The following is a 19,301-nucleotide window of genomic DNA, read 5'->3' as shown; positions in this document are numbered from 1 at the left end:
TTGACCTTTGACCCCCTGACCTTTGACCCATGACCCCCAACTTCCCTAGATAATCACTGCCCATCGGTACAAGCATATATACTAAGTTCCATGAAGATACCTGGAACCATTTGTAAGATATGGAGAAAAACATGAAATTTCAATTTTTTTTTCACAAAATAACCTGTGACCTTTGACCTTTGACCCTGTGACCCTAAAATCCACACAAAGTATTATCCCCTAAGGATATACCCTCATACCAAGTTTGATGTAAAACCACCACATGGTTCTTGAGATATCGACAAAAACAAAACGGGACGGACGGACGGACGGACGGACGGACGGACGGACGGACGGACGACCCGAAAACATAATGCCTCCGGCCACTTCGTTGCGGAGGCATAACAAAAACGCAGCAATAGTGCTCCAAACTAGATTTCAAATGTGAGTTAGAGATAGAAACAACCAATGTAAAATTTGAATCAGTATAATCGATGTTAAGTATTGTTAAATATACAAAATGTGAACAATAGTTATAGTAAAAATGTTTCCAGACTAAACCGTCTACAGTTATGGTTTATTCAGAAAAACAGTGATATCTCTTTATATTTTAGGCTTTACTGCAAAAATTCTACATGGTAGGATGTTTTGTGATACAACTGACCTACATATATGCATCAAATGTGATATCTTGAACATTTTTTAAATCACTGCTCCCTTTTCATGGCTGTATGTCACATGTGGCCACTACTAACAAGGAAGGTTTGACTGTTTTCTTTCCTAGGACTACTGATTGGTCCGCTCCGACAGAGAGCTTGGAATGCTACTCACCTCCTTGTAGAGTGAGTAGAGGAATGCAATGGTCTGAATGGTCTTCCCTAGACCCATCTCATCAGCCAGGATGGTGGAGATGTCATGAGCCCAAGAGTATCGCAGCCAGTTCAGACCCTCCAGCTGGTAGTCATGCAGTTTGCCTCCACACGCATCAATGTACTGGGGCTGAACCTCAAGCTTCTTACGCAGCTGTACACATACAATTACAGGGTGAGAGTATGTGTAAATATAAATAAAGACTATACAAAATAAGATATAAAGACATATAAAATAAATATAATGAATATAAGACTATGTAAAATAAATGTAAAGACATACACTGTTGATGAAAACTGCTGATACCACATCAGCAGCTAATGACTACGTTATTTCTTGAAATGTCTTCAAAATATGTTCACTGATGTCAAGGCATTTCAAAACAATGCATGCCTGAGTCTCATTCCAAAACTGATGATCAGCAAACTCATGTGATCTGAGAAATGATGATAAAGTCACTAATTTATATGTTTTTGAAAAGATATCTCAGAGCAGACATTGGAAAATCAGTCTCTGCATCCTCACAGAAGATGTTTAGATACTAGCTCTGTACAGGTGAAAAAAACAAAACAAAAACATAATTGCATTTCCTGACTAAATGAATAGTACGTGCCAAATATGTAAAGAGATAGCAAAGATGAATAGCCAAACTCACATCTGTAGTGGGTTCCAATTTCTGCACAATCCTGATCTCCTTTTCTCGTGATTTCTTGGATTTCCCTTTGCTCTTCTTCTTCTTCACAGGTTCTCCAAACATCAATGCCCTGCAGAAAAACAAAAACAAAAAGTTGTAGCTAATTAGTAATCTGAGACTAGTTTTAGTAAAAGTATAAGATTGATTCAGTCAGACAGTAGCCAAAATCACGATGTCTATTTCTCTTTGTTGTTGTTAGTGTTGTTGTTGTTGCTGTTGAGTGAAGATATGAAAATGGAAAATGCCATCTAGGGAAACAATAGCAACAAGGTCAATACATTTCACTGCCACATTCTACATTGTAAGCAACATTTCTCCTACATACCAACATTTGAATGCTTTCAGAACCACTTTGTGGCAAGATTCACTGCTACACTCCATGGCGACATTCACATTTTGCATTTTAAATAGCTGCTTTGCATGCAGGCCTTGTGTGTCTCTCTTGTTTGGTCGTTGTTGAATAAATTGTTTCTACTTTGTATACATGGCACGGTCTTTGAGTCTTGAGCGCAACATTCAAATTAATAATTACCTCTCATAATAAGAAGTTTTTACATTCAACCCTTATACTCCCAGGGTACTTTAGTCTTTTTATAACTGGGGGATATTTGTTATGTATTTCATTCTTTTCAAATTTTCTTATATATTTCTTTGATTTTTCAACCATTTTTTTGGCCGTGTGTGAGGGTGCATGTGCGCACTTGTGTGTGTTTGTGAGGGAGAGAGTGTGTGTGTGGTATTTTTTTTACATTTTGTGAGAAAGTTATGATTCTTCCTAGAAAGTATTTACATAATTTGGGAAAGTTTCTGATTTTGTCCATAGGTCCATACACACTCATATGTAGAAATAGCGAAATTTTTGGTAAAGTTTTATTCCACTGCAAACATTCTCAAGCATCAGACATATAGGAAGAAAGTGAGAACTTTACTACTAAGAATGGAAAGGCTAACTGCACAAACTTATAAAAGACACTGAATGTTGATCATCGATGATGCTCTTAAGCACATTACAACTATACAACGAGATCACTTTATGCTCAGTAATGATGAGATTACTTGCATGGCAGCAAGAATGGAACAACTAAGTTAATGCAAAGCTTACTTGAGGTCATAGAAGAACTGGATCTGTTTGGGTCCTTCAGGAATCTTACGAACAAACTCCTCCTCTTCCCACGTGGAGCCGTCATAGTTAACAAGCTTCCACTTGATCAGGAAGGATGTCTGGTTGTATCGATCAGTCTGCCAGGAAGAGGAAATAAAGTATGTCAGCGTTGATAAGTTATGGGTTTAACTCATGACAGCTTGATTACCACACTGACACAACACAGGTTAACATAGCCGGTGATAAACAGCTGTTTATAAACAGCTGTGGAAGATTTACAAATAATGTGTATGCAGCTCACGGAACCTTATTACATTATCCTTGACATAAATCTAAATAGTAATTACATTATCAAGAACATGTATGGAATGCATCAACCACTTCTTCAATACTTCACTTCAAAAGACCCATTCAACCCTCAAACACACACACAAGTACACACACACCGACACACACACACACACCATCATGAATACTTTGTCAACATAAACATATCCACAAAATATACGCACCAACATTCTGAGCATTACATCAGAAATATATACCAACATATCGTCGGCATTATGCCAAAAGGGCTAAAGAACTTCCCTTGTTATACCAAAGGGCACTAATAGTGTACAAAGTCTATAGCGTTAAGGGCCTTTTGGCATAACAGTGGAAGTGGTCTAAGGCCCTTTTGGCATAAAGCCAACGATATACTTTTACACACACAACCAAAAAAAAACACCACAAAATGAGCAACCATATGTACCCCGACATTCACAAAACTGCATTCATACGCTGTACAAGAATGTGTAGTAAGACTATAAAGGTGTAGTAAGACTATAAAGCGAAGAAGCCTGTAGTGAGTTCTAAATTGTACAAACCTTGCTGTTGATGATTCTATGTATCTGCATCCACTCTGGCTGTACTCCATACTGAACAAACTTCTCCACGGTTGCTAGGATATCAGCATCCACCTGGTCTTCCTCCTCCTCCTCCTCCGTGTCATCACCCTTCTTCTCAGAGTCTGTCTCAGACTTATCTTCTTTCTCTTCCTTCTCTCCATCCACAGCTTCTTTGGGTTCTTCAGTCTCCTCCCCTTCCTTTGCCTCCTGAGAAGAAAAAGAAAGAAATGCACTTACATTACTACAACACAAAGAATAATATGGGCCACATAGAAGGTTTGACTCCATTCATATTCTACGAGAACAGCACAGCAGTGATCAATGCGGTATCATATGACACAAATATTTATAAACATACACAAACTTAAATGTAATTCCTTCTCAACATGCTGAGTTTAAATAACTCTCCCTCGATCAGTTTCAATAACAAATGTAAAGTTAATGCAGAACAGAAGATGCATTCATCTTATAAGTGAATGTTCATACTCAATGTTTGTGTACTACACTAATCTGTGGGTTGCTATACTGGAGATATATTTCAGAAACTGCAGTGCCTTATCATTCACATGTTCATTCAATATGCAAATGACAGATATGTGGAGCACAGGTCAATGTCTTAAAATTTCTTATCAGCTGGTTGGCTCTCCTGCTCCTTTTATTTTCTTTGTCCATTTTGTAATTTTACACTGATGACCAAATCTAAGTAAAACAACAACAAAAGGATCACAGCTCGTGAAATGTCATGTCGCATTCACAGATGATATAAGTTATAACTATGCAGCCTTCCTAAAAGATGCATGGGGCATCTTGAGACACATGGCAAGAGGACCAAGAACCAGACTAGACTGACATGACATACTGTTTCTTTCTCTTCTTCAGGTTTCTTGTGCTCCTTCTCGCCATCGTGGTCCTGATGGTGTTTGGCTTCCTTCCTCTTCGCCCTGGCGATGCTCTCCTCATCATCAAACGTTGGAGGGTCTTCCATGTCATTCTTACGAATGAAGTTCCTATGCAGGATGCTGTGGAACACTTCCATCTGGAAGAAACAAAAATTAGAGCATTATCACAACGTGAATTTATTATCATGCATGACTTGTATTCTAATCATTACCCTGATGTACAGTCATACCCACATTCACAAGATTTCACTGCATTACGACTGCATGTAGTCATTCTCATGTTACTTAGGTACAAAGAACAAACAACACAAAAAGTATGACTATGTAATATGAAAGTTTTGTCACATGTCAAATCTGCAAAATATTGAAAGGAACCTAGCAGCCTCTTACCTGTAGCTCAGTGACCCACTCACAATGCCAGTAGGACATGCCATGGAACTTGCAGAAAAACTCTCGGATGGGTTTAGGTTTCAGCTCCCTGAGTTGCTTCAAGCGAGGATCCTCTTCCTTCTTCTCCTCTCCTTCCTGTGGTTCTTCCTCCGGCTCCTCGGGAGGCATCTCTGGAGTGTTCCATCTCCAGGTCAGGATCTTCTGGACTCTACCCAGTGGAGGTTCACACTAATGTGTTCAAAGGAAGGAAGTACAGTGGACTCCTGTTATAACAAAGTCCTCGGGACTGGCAGTTTTCTCTCATCATATCAAAATTTCGTTACAACTGAACAAGGAACAAAAAGCGGGTAATGCTGTGGCCTGAATTTTTTCTTTCGTTGTAACCGGAATTTCGTTACAAATGTGTTCGTTATAACCGGACTGCCCTATTAATCAATGAGCTGTACTGCATTTTTGTGTTTGATGATAATGACATGTCGTTAAGCTGATCTGAAACAATATCTTCAGCGGTAAAAATTTTCCTACCATGCAAGGAAGTCACCAGACAAATCTACTACTAATACCACTGACATACAAAGTGATAAGTACGACACACAGCTGGACACCATAATGGCTACTCTACAAAGAATACAGCACAATGATTCAAGTACCATCCAGGTATTTATTTATGTAACACTTCCAGTCAGAAATTTGGCCAGATACATAGATACACATTTGTACATATCACATGAAAGCAATGCAAAGCTGCTGTGTCTGTTATGTTTCTACATCATACACTTGTCTAAGTTATCCAATTGCTGAATTAAAGAATCAGTAAGACTTACAGCGCAGCGTGGGCACACCCAGTCATCATCAGGAATCTTGCGGAGTGGTGGGTTGAGGCAAAAGATGTGATAGGAGGACGGACATTGCTCACAGCACAGCAGCTCCCCACCATCATGACATACACGACAAAACTCCATGTGTTCATCTGGCTCCTGTTCAGGGGGACCTTCTCCTTCCTAATTAACAAAGTTTGATATAGACTTACATCATTCATTAGGTCATCCATAGTCATCTACTATTCTATGAATTTGATAGAAAGTGTTAAACTTAACAAAAATATAAAGTGTCTGACTTATACATCAATAACAAAGTAACAAATATCATGTATTATCTAAATGCCACAGCACATGTTCAGCACATGTTCAGAACACCGACATCAATAAACAAACCCATCATCATCACCGTCGCCTTCATAATACACTGTCTAAACTGTAGTGCTATCCGATACGAAACAGGTTTACAATGAGCACTCTGATTCCTTGAAGACCCCTATGATACACGGCACACTTAAGTCACTGAATTTGCCCTGGATGTCTTCACACATGTGTTGCACTATTGGTAACCTACACTTAACCCTAAATAGACTGGGCTATTTTGGAAGCTTGAAAGACTGGGGGGCCTAAAGGGCCCCCCCCCCCCCTTAAAGGTCCAGTTTACCTTTGGGAGCAGTGATTTCAAAAATGTTCAAGATATCACATTTGATGCATATGTGTAGGTCTGTTGTATCACAAAACATCCTTCCATATAAAATTTTCGCAATAAAGCCTGAAATATAAGGAGACATCAGTGTTTTTCCCAATAAACCGTAACTGTACACGGTTTAGTCTTGAAACATTTTTATTATAACTATTGTTCACAGTTTGTGTATTTAACGACACTTACATATATTATATGGATTCAAATTTTTACAGTGGTTGTTTCTATCCCTAACTCACATTTTAGAACTATTTTGAAGCACTAATGCTGGATTTTTGTTTCAACTACAAATGGTAAATTATGTCTTTAAGATCTCGGCCGTGGATTGCGCGATCGCCGCAGAAATTTGCACAATGGTAGTGTGGGATGTAACCTACAAGATCGTATATCTAAATTTTCCAAAAATAGTCTTCTCTTATTTTATTTTGATAAATTATGCTAATTTATGCGAGAAATCAGTAAATAAAGCTCCAAAAGTGCTCATTTTTGTTCTAATTATTCTTTGCGGCATTCTTAGCAAATGTACTTGAAAAAAAATTCGGTATCAAGATCAATTTCTTATCTATTATATTGTTTTATGAATTTCTTATGTATTTCTTTGTTTATTTGACCTTTTGTTTTTGTTGTTTTTTTTAACAAAATTTGTGGCACACACTTTTTGAAGCATAATACTCCTAAAACAAATTAATTTTAGCCATTGAGAGTAAAAATAAGCATACTTATATGAACCATGGGAAAAAAAATCGATTTGATTCGACTTTGTACACAAAATCACATTTTTGAGCCATTTTCGGCCTCACGTGCATGTACAAAAAGTTATGTAACTTCAGAACGGTAACCCCGGGCGTCACAAATTTGGTGTCAAAATGTGCGGGAAACTCGAAAGAAAAAAGTCATAGAGCATCGCGGCAAGAGCATTGCGTGTTGCAGAGTAATCGCGCGAAATGTCGAGGGGGGGGCCTTTTAGGCCCCCCCAGTCTTTTTAGGGTTAAACCTCATGGAGTATGATTTACACAATAATTCAATCTCTCCCAGGCAAGGCAGTCTTTACTCACACAGTGTGGGCAGCTCCATTTACCCTCAGGAGCGGTCTCTAGCTCAGGGTCCAGGCACACCAAGTGGTAGGCCTTAGGGCAGGTATCACACAGAATGATCTCCCCTCCCTGTTGACATACCTCACAGTAATCCTGGTGGTCAGTCTAGTCAAAGAGAAGAAACAGGGGAAGCTTGGTCAATTTTACACATCACAGCCTCCATGGTAAACAGTAAAGGCTTGCATAATATCCATGCCAATGTTACTATCTGCCTGAATTGTCTCTACTCCGCAATTTAGTCAAGTAACCAAACATTTTCCAACTCTTTCACACATAAGAAGTGAAGAAGCCTCAGAGCAAATAAGGAATGAGACTACGATTCAAAGTAAAGTGCATGTGGGACATGCAAGAACTTGACTTCCTATATATAGCTTTCCTCATTCAATATGGGTATTCACATCTCTGAAAACTATACTTTAATCTAATTGCATCCCAAAGCATGCACTAAATATGAGATATGATTGTAAATGCATGAACTCTCCCATCACAATGCTACCAGCGGACTCTTTACAGAATATGCGTAACATCGCATTACTGCATAAAGCGTTTTGACTCCAAGTGACACCCCACCTCATAGCCATCCTCTTCATCCGATGTGGTAGGCTTCTTCTTCTTCTTCTTCTTGGCCGGTGCCTTGGGACGGGGAGGTTTAGGAGCTCTGCTGCGGGGCGGAGGGCGTGAGGCTGAGCTTTCAGACTTGGCACTAGAACTCTTCATACTGTTGTCCTCATCATCATCTATGGAATGGTCACTATCACTGAGGCTGTCACTATCCTGTTTGTCAGTCAAAGAAGAGAAAATATGTAATAGTCATACCCAATTCAATACCTACTCAGTAATATACTAGTAGTGTATCAGAATTGCCTCTATGACTGTTACAGCACTCATGAACATCACAAGACCAACAGAGTGTCAGTGGCAGGTTGCACATCATACCTTCTATTTCTCACAGAGTATACTTGGGTGACCCACACCTCGTCATAGATAATGTTTGTGCATATTTAAATCACATTTCGTCACTGAAATTTTATGAAATCCCACTCACATACAGGAAAAATGCTGAAGATTCCAATGGAATCACAAGTTCACTGATCGATATCGAAATTTGCAGCTATCGTCACCAAACACAAATGATGCGGAATAGTTGTGCGCTAAGGAAGGGGCCCGCAACTCGTCACCCGCGCTCCCATAGACAAAGCACGTAAAGACGTGAGCGGGTGACCGTCATGCTCCCATAGACAAGCACGTAAAAGATGCATGCGGGTTACCATGATGATACTTATAACATGTATTCCTCATGTAAATTTCAGATTTTTGCGAAAAACTGTTCGGTTTTCACCACAATTTACTTGGTTGTGGTAGCCCTATCAAGTTTCAAGCATACTGAACACAGTCCGGGGCATAAATTTTTGTTTAGCGCGCTTGTAACAATTTTAAGAGGGGTGACGGTATTCGGGCCCCTGACGAGGTGCGGGCACCTCACTATACGTCTCGATTGTACGTGATTCTGTCAAATGTTTTCTATTAAGCCATGACAGCATACAGCCATATCAAGAGGAGAGAGGTAGGACATTGTGAAAATCCCAAATCTACATTGTTTGAAGGAACAGCTGGCAGTGAATGTCCTGCTACTTTGCCATGTATCCTAGAAATCCCTTTCTCTATAATCATCATCATAATACTTTACACATACAAGGCATTCTCCTCAACATCTTATGAACTTCCTTTCACCAGTTTTCAGTCCAAAGACAGGGTGAAAACATTTGTTCCCAATGCAATAAGAGATGTATAGAAACAATGCTAATGAAGTACTGTATTAATGGCAAATATTTCATGAGGTTTTTAATTTTCGTGCATTTTGCAGGTCGAGTGATGTTCGCAAATTAAAAAACACATGAAAATATCAAATCTCATCCTGACATGAATGTGACGTGTATGCACGCATTTCTCCATTCAGTACTGTACATCAAAATTGTGAATTCAGCCACTCACAAAATTGTCAGGAAGTCCAGATTCGCGAAGTAGACTTGCTAAATATACGGCATACATATCATTAGAGCGATTACAGCAAATTTCATCATAGTGTCATCTTTACCACTTACATTCTCCAAAGTACTCACCGAGGGCGCTTTCCTTTTCTTGTTCAAACCACCAACTTTTATTTTCAGCGGAGCTACTGTTTTCCTCTTTTTGCTCTTTTCCTTTGCTTTGCCCTTTCCTGTACATTGTAAAATATGAAATACAGCATGTCAATAATGCAATGTGCAGGAATTTCTTCTGCAGGTCAAAACAGTTTCACAAAGTGGTGGCCTGCTTCAACAACAAAACAAAAAAGAAATAGAAAAGCACTCAGAGAGTGCAGACCTCAACCAAGCAGCTCATTTCCACCCACATATGCATGCTGAAAATTGCCCCATTTCCCAATCTAGAAGCCTTTTGTTTATTTGCATACATTTTGTACACAGACAGACAAACAAATGCCACCAAAAACATAACCTCCTTGGCAGAGGTAGACATAACTTGCAAAGATGTAAAATGATGTATAATTATACGATTATACAAAAAGAAATTGAGTCCACAGGTTTTCAAAATTATGCTATCACTGCTATAAAGTAGAGCAACATGCGAGAAAACCATCCCCTATGCTAAATGATTTTGTCTTATACAACAGTCAATGTAAAAAACTGAGTTTGGTAAATCTAGTCACTCACAGATCTTCACTATAATGAAGCAGTAACAATCACCTCAAATGGAAACATTGTCATACAGCTGAAAGTACTCTTTCAGCCAGGGTCACTGGTAACATAGATCATGCAGCTAAATTTTTTAAAGGTGCCCTTATAGTGAAGCATCTATTGTACAACTGTGTACATTCTGAATCTTCACTTCTGACATGTTTGATAAAGGAAATAGCGCACAGCCGTCTTCACTTAAAATAAAGTCATCCGGCATAAACATGTACAACAAAACACAACAGATTGCTAGTCTTGATTAATTTATGAGAAGGGTTGCTCTATATACCACTCTAGTGCATGATCATTTGCCTTAATGCAAGACACTGAGAATAAAGGCAACTACACAACATGTTATGTCATGATTTATGCTTGCTACTATGGAAATATTTCAACGTCCATTTCACTCCCTTCACATTTGTTTCCAAGAAAAGTTCTACAGTAACAATCATTTCATTATAAAGCATCAATTTCTTGAGGTTATGAATAAAATCTCATGCATTGATAAGGTAGGCACCTCAATGGTATCATTGCCAAAACAAGCTTTACTGCAGGCATACTATTTTTATCCACTGATGAATTTAATAAATTTCATATCATATTGTGTGAGATATGAAACATTTGCAGATGAGTTTCACGGCTGCTTTCATACCAGACTCTGAACTGCTCTTTCAAAGTGTACTGAAGCGTACTGTTTACTGTGATGCATTATTTACAAGAAAAATCCCCCATTTCACTGAAATTCAAAAAACAATTCACAGAGAACTGACCGGCTTTGCTGCTCTTCTTCTCCTTGGTGGGTTCTTCTTCTTTTTCTTCCTGATGAATTTTGACTTCCACCTCAAGAGACTCTCTCTTAGGCTCCTCTTTCTCCTCGTCTGACTTCATACTCTCAGCCAGAGGTTTGAAGTCAGGGATGGTCGGTCTCTTTGCCTGACCCTTCTTGGGATTATTTGCTGCAAATTCCTTCCAGAGGAGAGCCAGGAGACTGACCAGCTTGTTGGAGGGCAGCTTGGGAGCTCTCTCGATGACCAGTGGGCGGATGTGCTGTGAGAAGAGTTTGTAGTTGATGAGCTCGTCGTAGTCAGAGTCTGTGTACTCCATCTCAAACTCCTCAATGCCAAGTTCCCGCATGAGGTCGATGGATGTCTTCGTCTGTGGCTTCGGGGGTGGTATCAGTGTAAGGGGCAATGGCTCCAAGGGCTGCTATGGACACACACACACACCCCAAAAAAATTATAAGTCAAGGTTTCTATGATGCTGTGCATCGAGTAGCCAAGCCACCAGATCACAATAACAAAATATCATGAATTGCTCTCCTTTGGAAAATGTGATCGATGCGACACATTTTTTAGCAGGGGAAGGGGCAGCAAAGACAGAAATGACACACATCTGCATATGAACCAGCTTGTTTAAAGAAAAAGAAATGGCTATCTGTGATGAGCGTTTATAGCTCCACTGTCAAAATCATTCATTTACAACATACACTGTACATGTTGTTTACCATATCATGCGTCATGCGAATAGTGCTGCAAACTCAAAGAGCACCAGATAGAATAACACAATACTGGGAGGATACAGAGACTCAGAGTAACATGCACTATTCCTCACACTGCAAATAATGAAATGAGGCTTGACAAGCTGTATGACCACTGAGTGACTGGCTAATTTGTGTTATCAATATGACTGAAAGAACATGAGCCAAGGAAGCAGACAACTGAACGTGATGTACAGATCCTATTTCATTCCAAGCCATTCACACAAACAGAATTGTCTTGACTCTATGCTCTACCTCTACTTGTATGTTTGATTAATTGTACAGTATCCTATTGATGACACTGCTAAAGATATTTTGCGACAGCATGTACAGCTGTACATCCCCAATATTTTGCTACAGCATGTACATCCCCAATATGCTTGGTTCAATAAAAGATTTAAATGTATTTTGTCAATCCAAACCCCACTGAATCAATGAAAGAAGAATATATTAAGTCTGCAAGTGTCGTTTCTTTCAAGACGAAAGGAAAAAAAAAGAGATCATATCTAGACAGTATAAGACAGATCACCTTGAATTCCTTCTTTTTCTTGCTCTTCCCTTTGATGTCGCCATCTGAGTCATCGCTCCCATGATGATCACTTCCCTAAAGTATGTCAAAATATCACACAAGTCAGCATCACAAATTACAGTAAGTGCACAAATCTAGCATGAACTTAAATGTTGGCAAACACATGCAAAGGAAAAATATATGAAATCAGAAAGAAATCAATGCCATGCCATATGAAAGTTTAATGCTTTAAAACTGCGTAACTCTAGAATGGTTAGTTACAATGTACCTCTCCAAGTGTACGTAATATACCACCATGACTGCACCATCATACTACATGTACAATTGTACAAGTGTACTTGACCCTAGAGTGTTGAAATGTTTTCAATGATTTGAAGTATATAATTGATTGTATGCTGTCTGCTGATGTATTTATCAGGATACCATCAATCCCCTCATGTAATCACCTTATCTCTAAAATCTGTCAGAACAAACAAAAAAACATATAAAGGCTAGAATTCAACATTCAGAGCATACAAAAATGTTCCAAATTTGAGGGAAAAATTTACACAAAAAAAAACTTAATTCTACAAACATGTTTTGGCATTTATCATTAACAAATTTGAATCACCCTGGCCCCAATTAACCAGTTTAATTCACTAGTCACTCATCCCTGTAACAAGTATTACAATCTGCAGCACACCCCTACATTCCATCATGTTCCATGTAATCATCTCTGGTTATTACGTCAAACCTAAATGTACGTCACTACATGACACACAGTGGTTTAATTCCAAGTACCGCAGTTGTGACACAAAACAATATATATATTGTTGTTGTTTTTTTATTCATTTACAGTCTACATTTTGTCAAACCCTGGGTTAAATTGGCACATTATAGATACTTGTTTGAATACAACTACAAATTACAGAGTCTTTAAAAACAAGTGGCTTGATTCCACGAGGAGGATCAAAATCATTCCTTGAACTACATATGTTTCTTCAGAGAGTACTCTGAAGTTGGTCTCTATTGAAGCACACTCTATTCTAGCAGAATTACGTACTTTACATCTTTACAAATGCACAGCACTTTACTGATATTTTTCAAATCACATCAAATTAAATTTTCAACAGATTTGCAAGCGTAAAGTAACTCACAAAATGTGTATTTCTGTACCATGGTAATGATGAAATCAAGATTCAATTTTTTCAAAATGCAATGACTCAAAAAATTAGATATGATCTGTCCATGCACACAACAAACCCTGAATTACGCCACAGGTGAAAAGCAATATGCGTGTGCACTGCACTGCCAACACGTTTACATTCACGAAATAATAAAAATGTTGGAAAGATTTCATTTAGCAGTTAAATCTATATGAGCCGAAATAGAATAAGAAACATTGTACTGGGTACCTCGCTATCTCTCTTTCTTTTCTTGCCGGACTTTCCATCTTTCCTCTTTTCTTTTTTACTTTTCTTGCTTTTTTTCTTCTTTGGTGGGGAATCTCCATCTGAAAAGAAATGTGGAATATTTCAATACATGACTCTCATCCATAACACTAAACAGACAGAAGTACACATAGGTTTGACTAACTTCATTACTAGTTCATTGAGACTTCCCCATGCATGTCAACATGGCCTAGCTACAGTGTAGGACCAACACTACAGTATATAGTATAAATTCACGTAGGACTCTACGCCATGCCCACGCCATGGCTTGGGCAGCCAGCCCGACCCCCGAGGCCGCTGCACAAACAACAGTCCATGCTTCGCCACACAAGCTGTTATTTCACACACATCACATGGGTCGCACAAAGCACGCCAGTGTAGCTCGATACACACACGCACGCATATCCGTACACACAAACTCCATAAGCCCATTCATTCAGCGTGCGAAATGAAGGGATTGATAATTATCTTCATAACTCATCCGTAAGCAACACCTCGCCAAAATCGCTGTATTTCCAGGAATGCTAACACAAAAACATTGAAAATTCAACCATCAGACAAAAGGTAAAACATCATAGATTAGCGTGAACAAGGGATTGTTAGGATTTGGCGCCTACAGTTCAAATGTATGTTATTGGAAGATCACCGGTGTCCGGCGTTCGCTAGAGACGATGATCGATCACGTCGTTATTTTAGTTACGATGATCGGCGGACCTTGACCAAGCGTCGGAAATATTGCTTTAATTCTCCTTTCCCAGGTGCATAAATTTTTTAAATCTCTGTCAGACCTCGAAATAATAATGCACAAACTATATCTGACACATTTGTAAATTTTCATGCAATTTAATCACTGTACCGCACTCGTAAATATCGCCAATATCATCGATATTTTCAATAATCATTCACATACCGAAGTCGGCCTGTTCGCCTCCCTCGTTGATGGCCCCACTCTCACCGGTCGTGTCTAAATCATATCCATAATCGTCTGGTTCTTCGTCCCTTTTTGCCATTCCTGGCATTCTCAATTGATCCAGCAATATTCCGTGAACGGAATTCCGTGACCAGTGTCTCCCTTGTGTGTTCCACTTCACAGATTAAAATCCGGGTTATCGCTAGGGGAGGAAGTCAGAAGATGGCGGAGACAAAAACTTACCCCCTCGACAAAAGGGTAGTAAAACGTTAATTGCACATGCGCATAATGACGTCAGTGGCCCTTACTTCCATCCCATAATAATTACTTCTCCATCCCATAATAGTTACATCTTAGTTAATGGCTCAGGGAGAGGTATATAGCCCGTGGGGTGGGGAATCACATGTCTGGGGATGTGTTACTGTGGGTTAGGATACTAAGTATTTTTGGAAACATGAATTTGATAGAGCAATACATACTCAGTGAAGCGTCATGGGTTATTGTTTACGGCACTCGGGGCTTATGCATGATTCTTTGAGATTTTTCACCTGATTTACATAATCGTAGCTCCGTGGGATTATGTTTCTCTTCCTATTGACATTTCTCATAGAAAGCGCGGGCGTTCGGTCATTGCCGATTCAATGTTGCCTGACAGATATGACTATGACTTTTCATCTGGAAATCTCACCGTTTTTCCCTCGTTGATGAACACATGTATGTTCATTTCACTTTTTTAGAAAATCATTTTACCAAGGGTCTTGTTAAGAGCCATACCAGAGCATATCGCCACTTCCTCATTGTTTATTTTTCTGATCTTCAGTCAAAACGTCTGGAAGGAAATATAACAAAGTAAGATATTTTTATGCTTCTTATAGCCAGCTGATATGATCGTTTCTGTTGCTCATATAAGGAATTTCAGATTTCTGTGATAACTATTCACTAATACAAGAATTACAATACAGGACTTGTTGGCATATATACTATAATAACATTTGAAGCTTTGGTCTAATTTTTGCCACTCCGACGACTCCAAGAATAAAGGTATATCAAAGCAGGCAGGTGAAAAGTTTTAGGATTCTTTTTTGTTCTTTTCTTTTCTGTCTTTCTTAATATGTTGAAGCATGGTGATAGTCTGTTGCTTTCCAATTCAATGTTTTTTCTCGAACAAACATTGATTTCAAGAACGCCATGAGATAATAGGCCTATATCCTGAGGCTTATCAGATGAAAAGAAAAGAATTTTCATGTTTTGTGACTTCAAAAAACAGAATGATGTAGGATCTACTATATGACATTGTGTACGTTAGTTTGCATTTAAAGTTTTAAAATCACAGACCACTTCTTGAAAACTGTTCAGTGGCTATACAACTAACGCAGGCGGCGGGAAGCGGTGGAGATCTTAACAGCCTATAAAGCAGGCCCTAATTTTCTGCAATCTAGATAAACAAATCCCAGACAAGCTATTCGTCTATTTTCTCGGCTCAGAATACAAATACATAGATAAAAACCTAAATAATAATGATAATAATAATAAGTACAGCATTTGTAATCCGCCTTCGATCTATATAGTAGCCTATTCTGAGGCGCAGAGGGACGTAAATTTTTTTATAAAAAGAATAACATATACATCGTAGTCATAATTGTACATAAGACGGTTGAAAAAGAAGAAAGAGATAGATAGAGATCATACACCCAGTGAGCAATTCGTCAAGTGAAAATTCAATCAAAATGAGATGCGAATATATGTGATTTCAGAAGCTTTTTAAATGTTTCAATGGTCTATGCTGGTTGGATCCTCAGTGGAAGAGCGTTCCAGAGAGATGGGGCTGCAGAAACTATATAGGCTTTTTCTCCGAGAGTCGAGATTGTTCTTTTATTGTTTACTATTACATGAACGGAGATTTCTGCCAGGGACGTATTCTGAAAACAAGGTTTTGCAAATATTTTGGAGCTGAAGAATGTACTGCTTTCCATGTATGAAGAAGAATTTTAAACTCTATGCTGGAGAAGCGACATGTTCCACTGAGGACCCGAGCAGCAGAGTTCTGAGCACGCTATATAGTTTGGCCAGTTGGTAAGATGAAGCCTTGAACCTAAACTGTTTCAGCTTTCACTTAATAACTCAGTGAAATCTTTTATGTTTGGCCGTCTATATAAAACTTACGCAAACCACAATACTGCCAATAGTTGACTTGCTGGAGAAATCGATGTTTACAAATAATTCAATATTAGTGTGGAGGTATGTAATACATGGAGTATGCAGTGGTAAGTGAAGGAAATCATAAATTATGAATCGCTATTGACTTCAACCAAGCGATTTCCCAAACTTCCCATTGTGCAAGCAAACGCGACTATCACGGTGCGTGAGACACCAAGTCATTTTACATGCTCGTACACATTTGAATTTTTGTTTGCTAGATTTACCCATTTGGCAAATTATATCATGTTAACAAATCGACAACTTTCTCATTAAGATAATGAATAAGAATACTTCTAAGAGCAAGGAGTTACTGGTAACTCCTTGATAAGGGTATAGGCCCTATTTACGTCACGTAAGACATGCAAGAACATCGCATTTTATGAGATATACAGGTGCATGGAGGAGATCCCATCTAATAGCAAGCAGTTACTTTGTCTGACAGGGATAACGGCCTTTGGGTCATAATAGGAGATCTTTTAATGATTTTCTTATGATATTTCTTAAAACTGGAGAACAAAACACCCATGAAAAAATTGTGAAAAAAAAAAAGAACCTCGAGTACATACTACATATAAGCTATTAAGGAGGGTAACACAGAGGGAATGCAATCAATAAACATAAACGAATTATTAGGGGACATAGAATGTGTCTACAGTACGGAGACCTGTATTTTGTTTAGGTGAGTTTACCTTAATTGAGAAACAGTGTTCTGATAATGCACAGTCTAATTATGATATCATTCAAAAAAAAAATTGTTACTGTCACCATTGTTTACATTTTCCTCAATAGGATATGCATTATTTTAATGCTACCCATACAGTGCTGGAGGAGGTGGGTCTGGATGCGTGCGCACGCACGTGTGTGTGTATGTGTGTGTGTGCGTGGGGGGCGTAAAAAATAGAGCAAATAATGTCGAAAAATAGGTTCAACACAAAATTCTCAAACATAACTTTCCGATTCGGTATAGCTGGCTATACCAAAGCAAACAAACAAAAACGAACGTTCATTCTGCATTTTGGTGTAGTTTGATAAAGGATACTTTATAAGCGCCAAACAACGAGAACACTTAGAACCCCCCCCCCCCACACACACACAGACACATGCGTATATTTTTTACATACTAAATTGTATTAAATTGTAGCTATATTAGTTTATGTGTGACATGCAGCAGCCCGGCGTTTCTCCTCTCTTTAAAAAGTAATCATTGTTGTATATCGCGGAAGAATTCCAATTTATATCATTTCAATATAATATTCTATTCAAGAATGAGTTATCAAGAGTTATCAGCCACAAATAAAAGTAATAAACAACTAAGATGAAGACTATATATATAGTGTGAGCGAATGAGAATTAAGCCACATACCGTCAGCGTTTTGAAAAGAGGTGAAACTTTGAATTCTACAGGGCTGCCAACATTGGAAACTATAGTTGAGAGTGAGACTCCCATAGGCCAATGCTGTAATTTACGAGTCAAAATGAGTGAGATCAATAGAAATGCATGTAAATGAAATAAAGTTTTAGAGTGAGAAAGGAACAAAATGAGTGAGTCTCACTCTCAATGAGTGAGAGTTGGCAGCCCTGTTCTATATAACTGCTTACTTAATTATGTTTCAGTGAAACTTGTATACATTGCTTTTGTTTTGTATATTATTAAGTTGAAAATACATAATTTAATTCAAATCAATTGAACGAAGAAGTGAAGACTTCGAATCGTCCTACAAAGCCCTCATCCAAAAAGCTATCAGGAATCTATTCATATAATGCAACACAAAATGTGCTCAAAGTTAATGTCGCACAAAAATAATCTGATTATATAAAGGAAGAACAAAAAACACGCATGATTTCCTACCGTCACTATGAAATAATAACTGAAGTGCAATAATGGATGTTATAAAATGGGTTCAAGAATGTAGCCAATTGGAAGCGCTGAAATGAGTCACGTGTGCGTGCATTAATTTTTACTATCATGCACGGCCTTGCAAAAAAGCGTAAAGTCACTGACGTCACAATGTTTACACTAGCAGTGCGCACTTAATCAGTTGTTACAAGTGCGTCGCGCGCTACCATACGCGCTGTCAATCCTGTAAACAACTTCTCGTTCGGGCTGCCAGCCGGCCTTTCTTGTGCACAACAATCATATTTTGGCGTACGTATACGCTTATACGCACAGTACTTAAATGTGCGGGATTTCCGAGTGCGACGTGCGTAAATGTTTGGGACGAACATCCTCGGACGTCTTGACCCACAAAGGTACGTGAAAAACGCTGAAAATGCTGTTAGTTTTCGAATTTTCGACCCATTTTATAAAACAAATGATGCACAGGATTATTTCGTGGCGTTAGTGGAGGCGTAGCTCACTCTCGGGTATTTACAATGTAGTGCATGTTTCACAATTGTAAATACCCTCGAGTGCACTATACGCCTACACTAACGCACTCTATCCTGTGCATCATTTGTATATTATTTTGATTGGGTACTGCATAGTTTAATGTTGATACAAATTTGTATGTTGATTTTGGATATACAGA

General features: G+C 38.6%; 1 protein-coding gene across 1 annotated transcript in view; it reads right to left on the bottom strand.

Moving 5' to 3' along the window:
• Nucleotides 1–14,825, bottom strand: part of LOC139735980 (chromodomain-helicase-DNA-binding protein 4-like) — a 53,724-nt gene extending 38,899 nt beyond the window's left edge. Inside the window, exons 1-14 of the mRNA XM_071646734.1 lie at nucleotides 14,575–14,825; nucleotides 13,629–13,726; nucleotides 12,235–12,309; nucleotides 10,939–11,374; nucleotides 9,557–9,654; nucleotides 8,007–8,210; nucleotides 7,398–7,541; nucleotides 5,646–5,822; nucleotides 4,822–5,049; nucleotides 4,392–4,568; nucleotides 3,512–3,739; nucleotides 2,646–2,782; nucleotides 1,505–1,613; nucleotides 811–1,002 (exon numbers count right to left, since the gene is read on the bottom strand). Of these exons, the coding sequence (XP_071502835.1) occupies nucleotides 811–1,002; nucleotides 1,505–1,613; nucleotides 2,646–2,782; nucleotides 3,512–3,739; nucleotides 4,392–4,568; nucleotides 4,822–5,049; nucleotides 5,646–5,822; nucleotides 7,398–7,541; nucleotides 8,007–8,210; nucleotides 9,557–9,654; nucleotides 10,939–11,374; nucleotides 12,235–12,309; nucleotides 13,629–13,726; nucleotides 14,575–14,683 (2,412 nt within the window). The 5' untranslated portion in view covers nucleotides 14,684–14,825. The remainder of the gene's footprint in view (nucleotides 1–810; nucleotides 1,003–1,504; nucleotides 1,614–2,645; nucleotides 2,783–3,511; nucleotides 3,740–4,391; nucleotides 4,569–4,821; nucleotides 5,050–5,645; nucleotides 5,823–7,397; nucleotides 7,542–8,006; nucleotides 8,211–9,556; nucleotides 9,655–10,938; nucleotides 11,375–12,234; nucleotides 12,310–13,628; nucleotides 13,727–14,574) is intronic.
• Between the last annotated feature and the right edge of the window lie 4,476 nt (nucleotides 14,826–19,301).

The sequence above is a fragment of the Diadema antillarum genome, unplaced genomic scaffold (assembly GCF_040938485.1).
Source record: "Diadema antillarum isolate AM-2024a unplaced genomic scaffold, OU_Dant_1.0 seq00000616_RagTag, whole genome shotgun sequence".
NCBI classification, from domain to species: domain Eukaryota; kingdom Metazoa; phylum Echinodermata; class Echinoidea; order Diadematoida; family Diadematidae; genus Diadema; species Diadema antillarum.
This window is presented reverse-complemented; position numbering and strand designations above follow the sequence as displayed.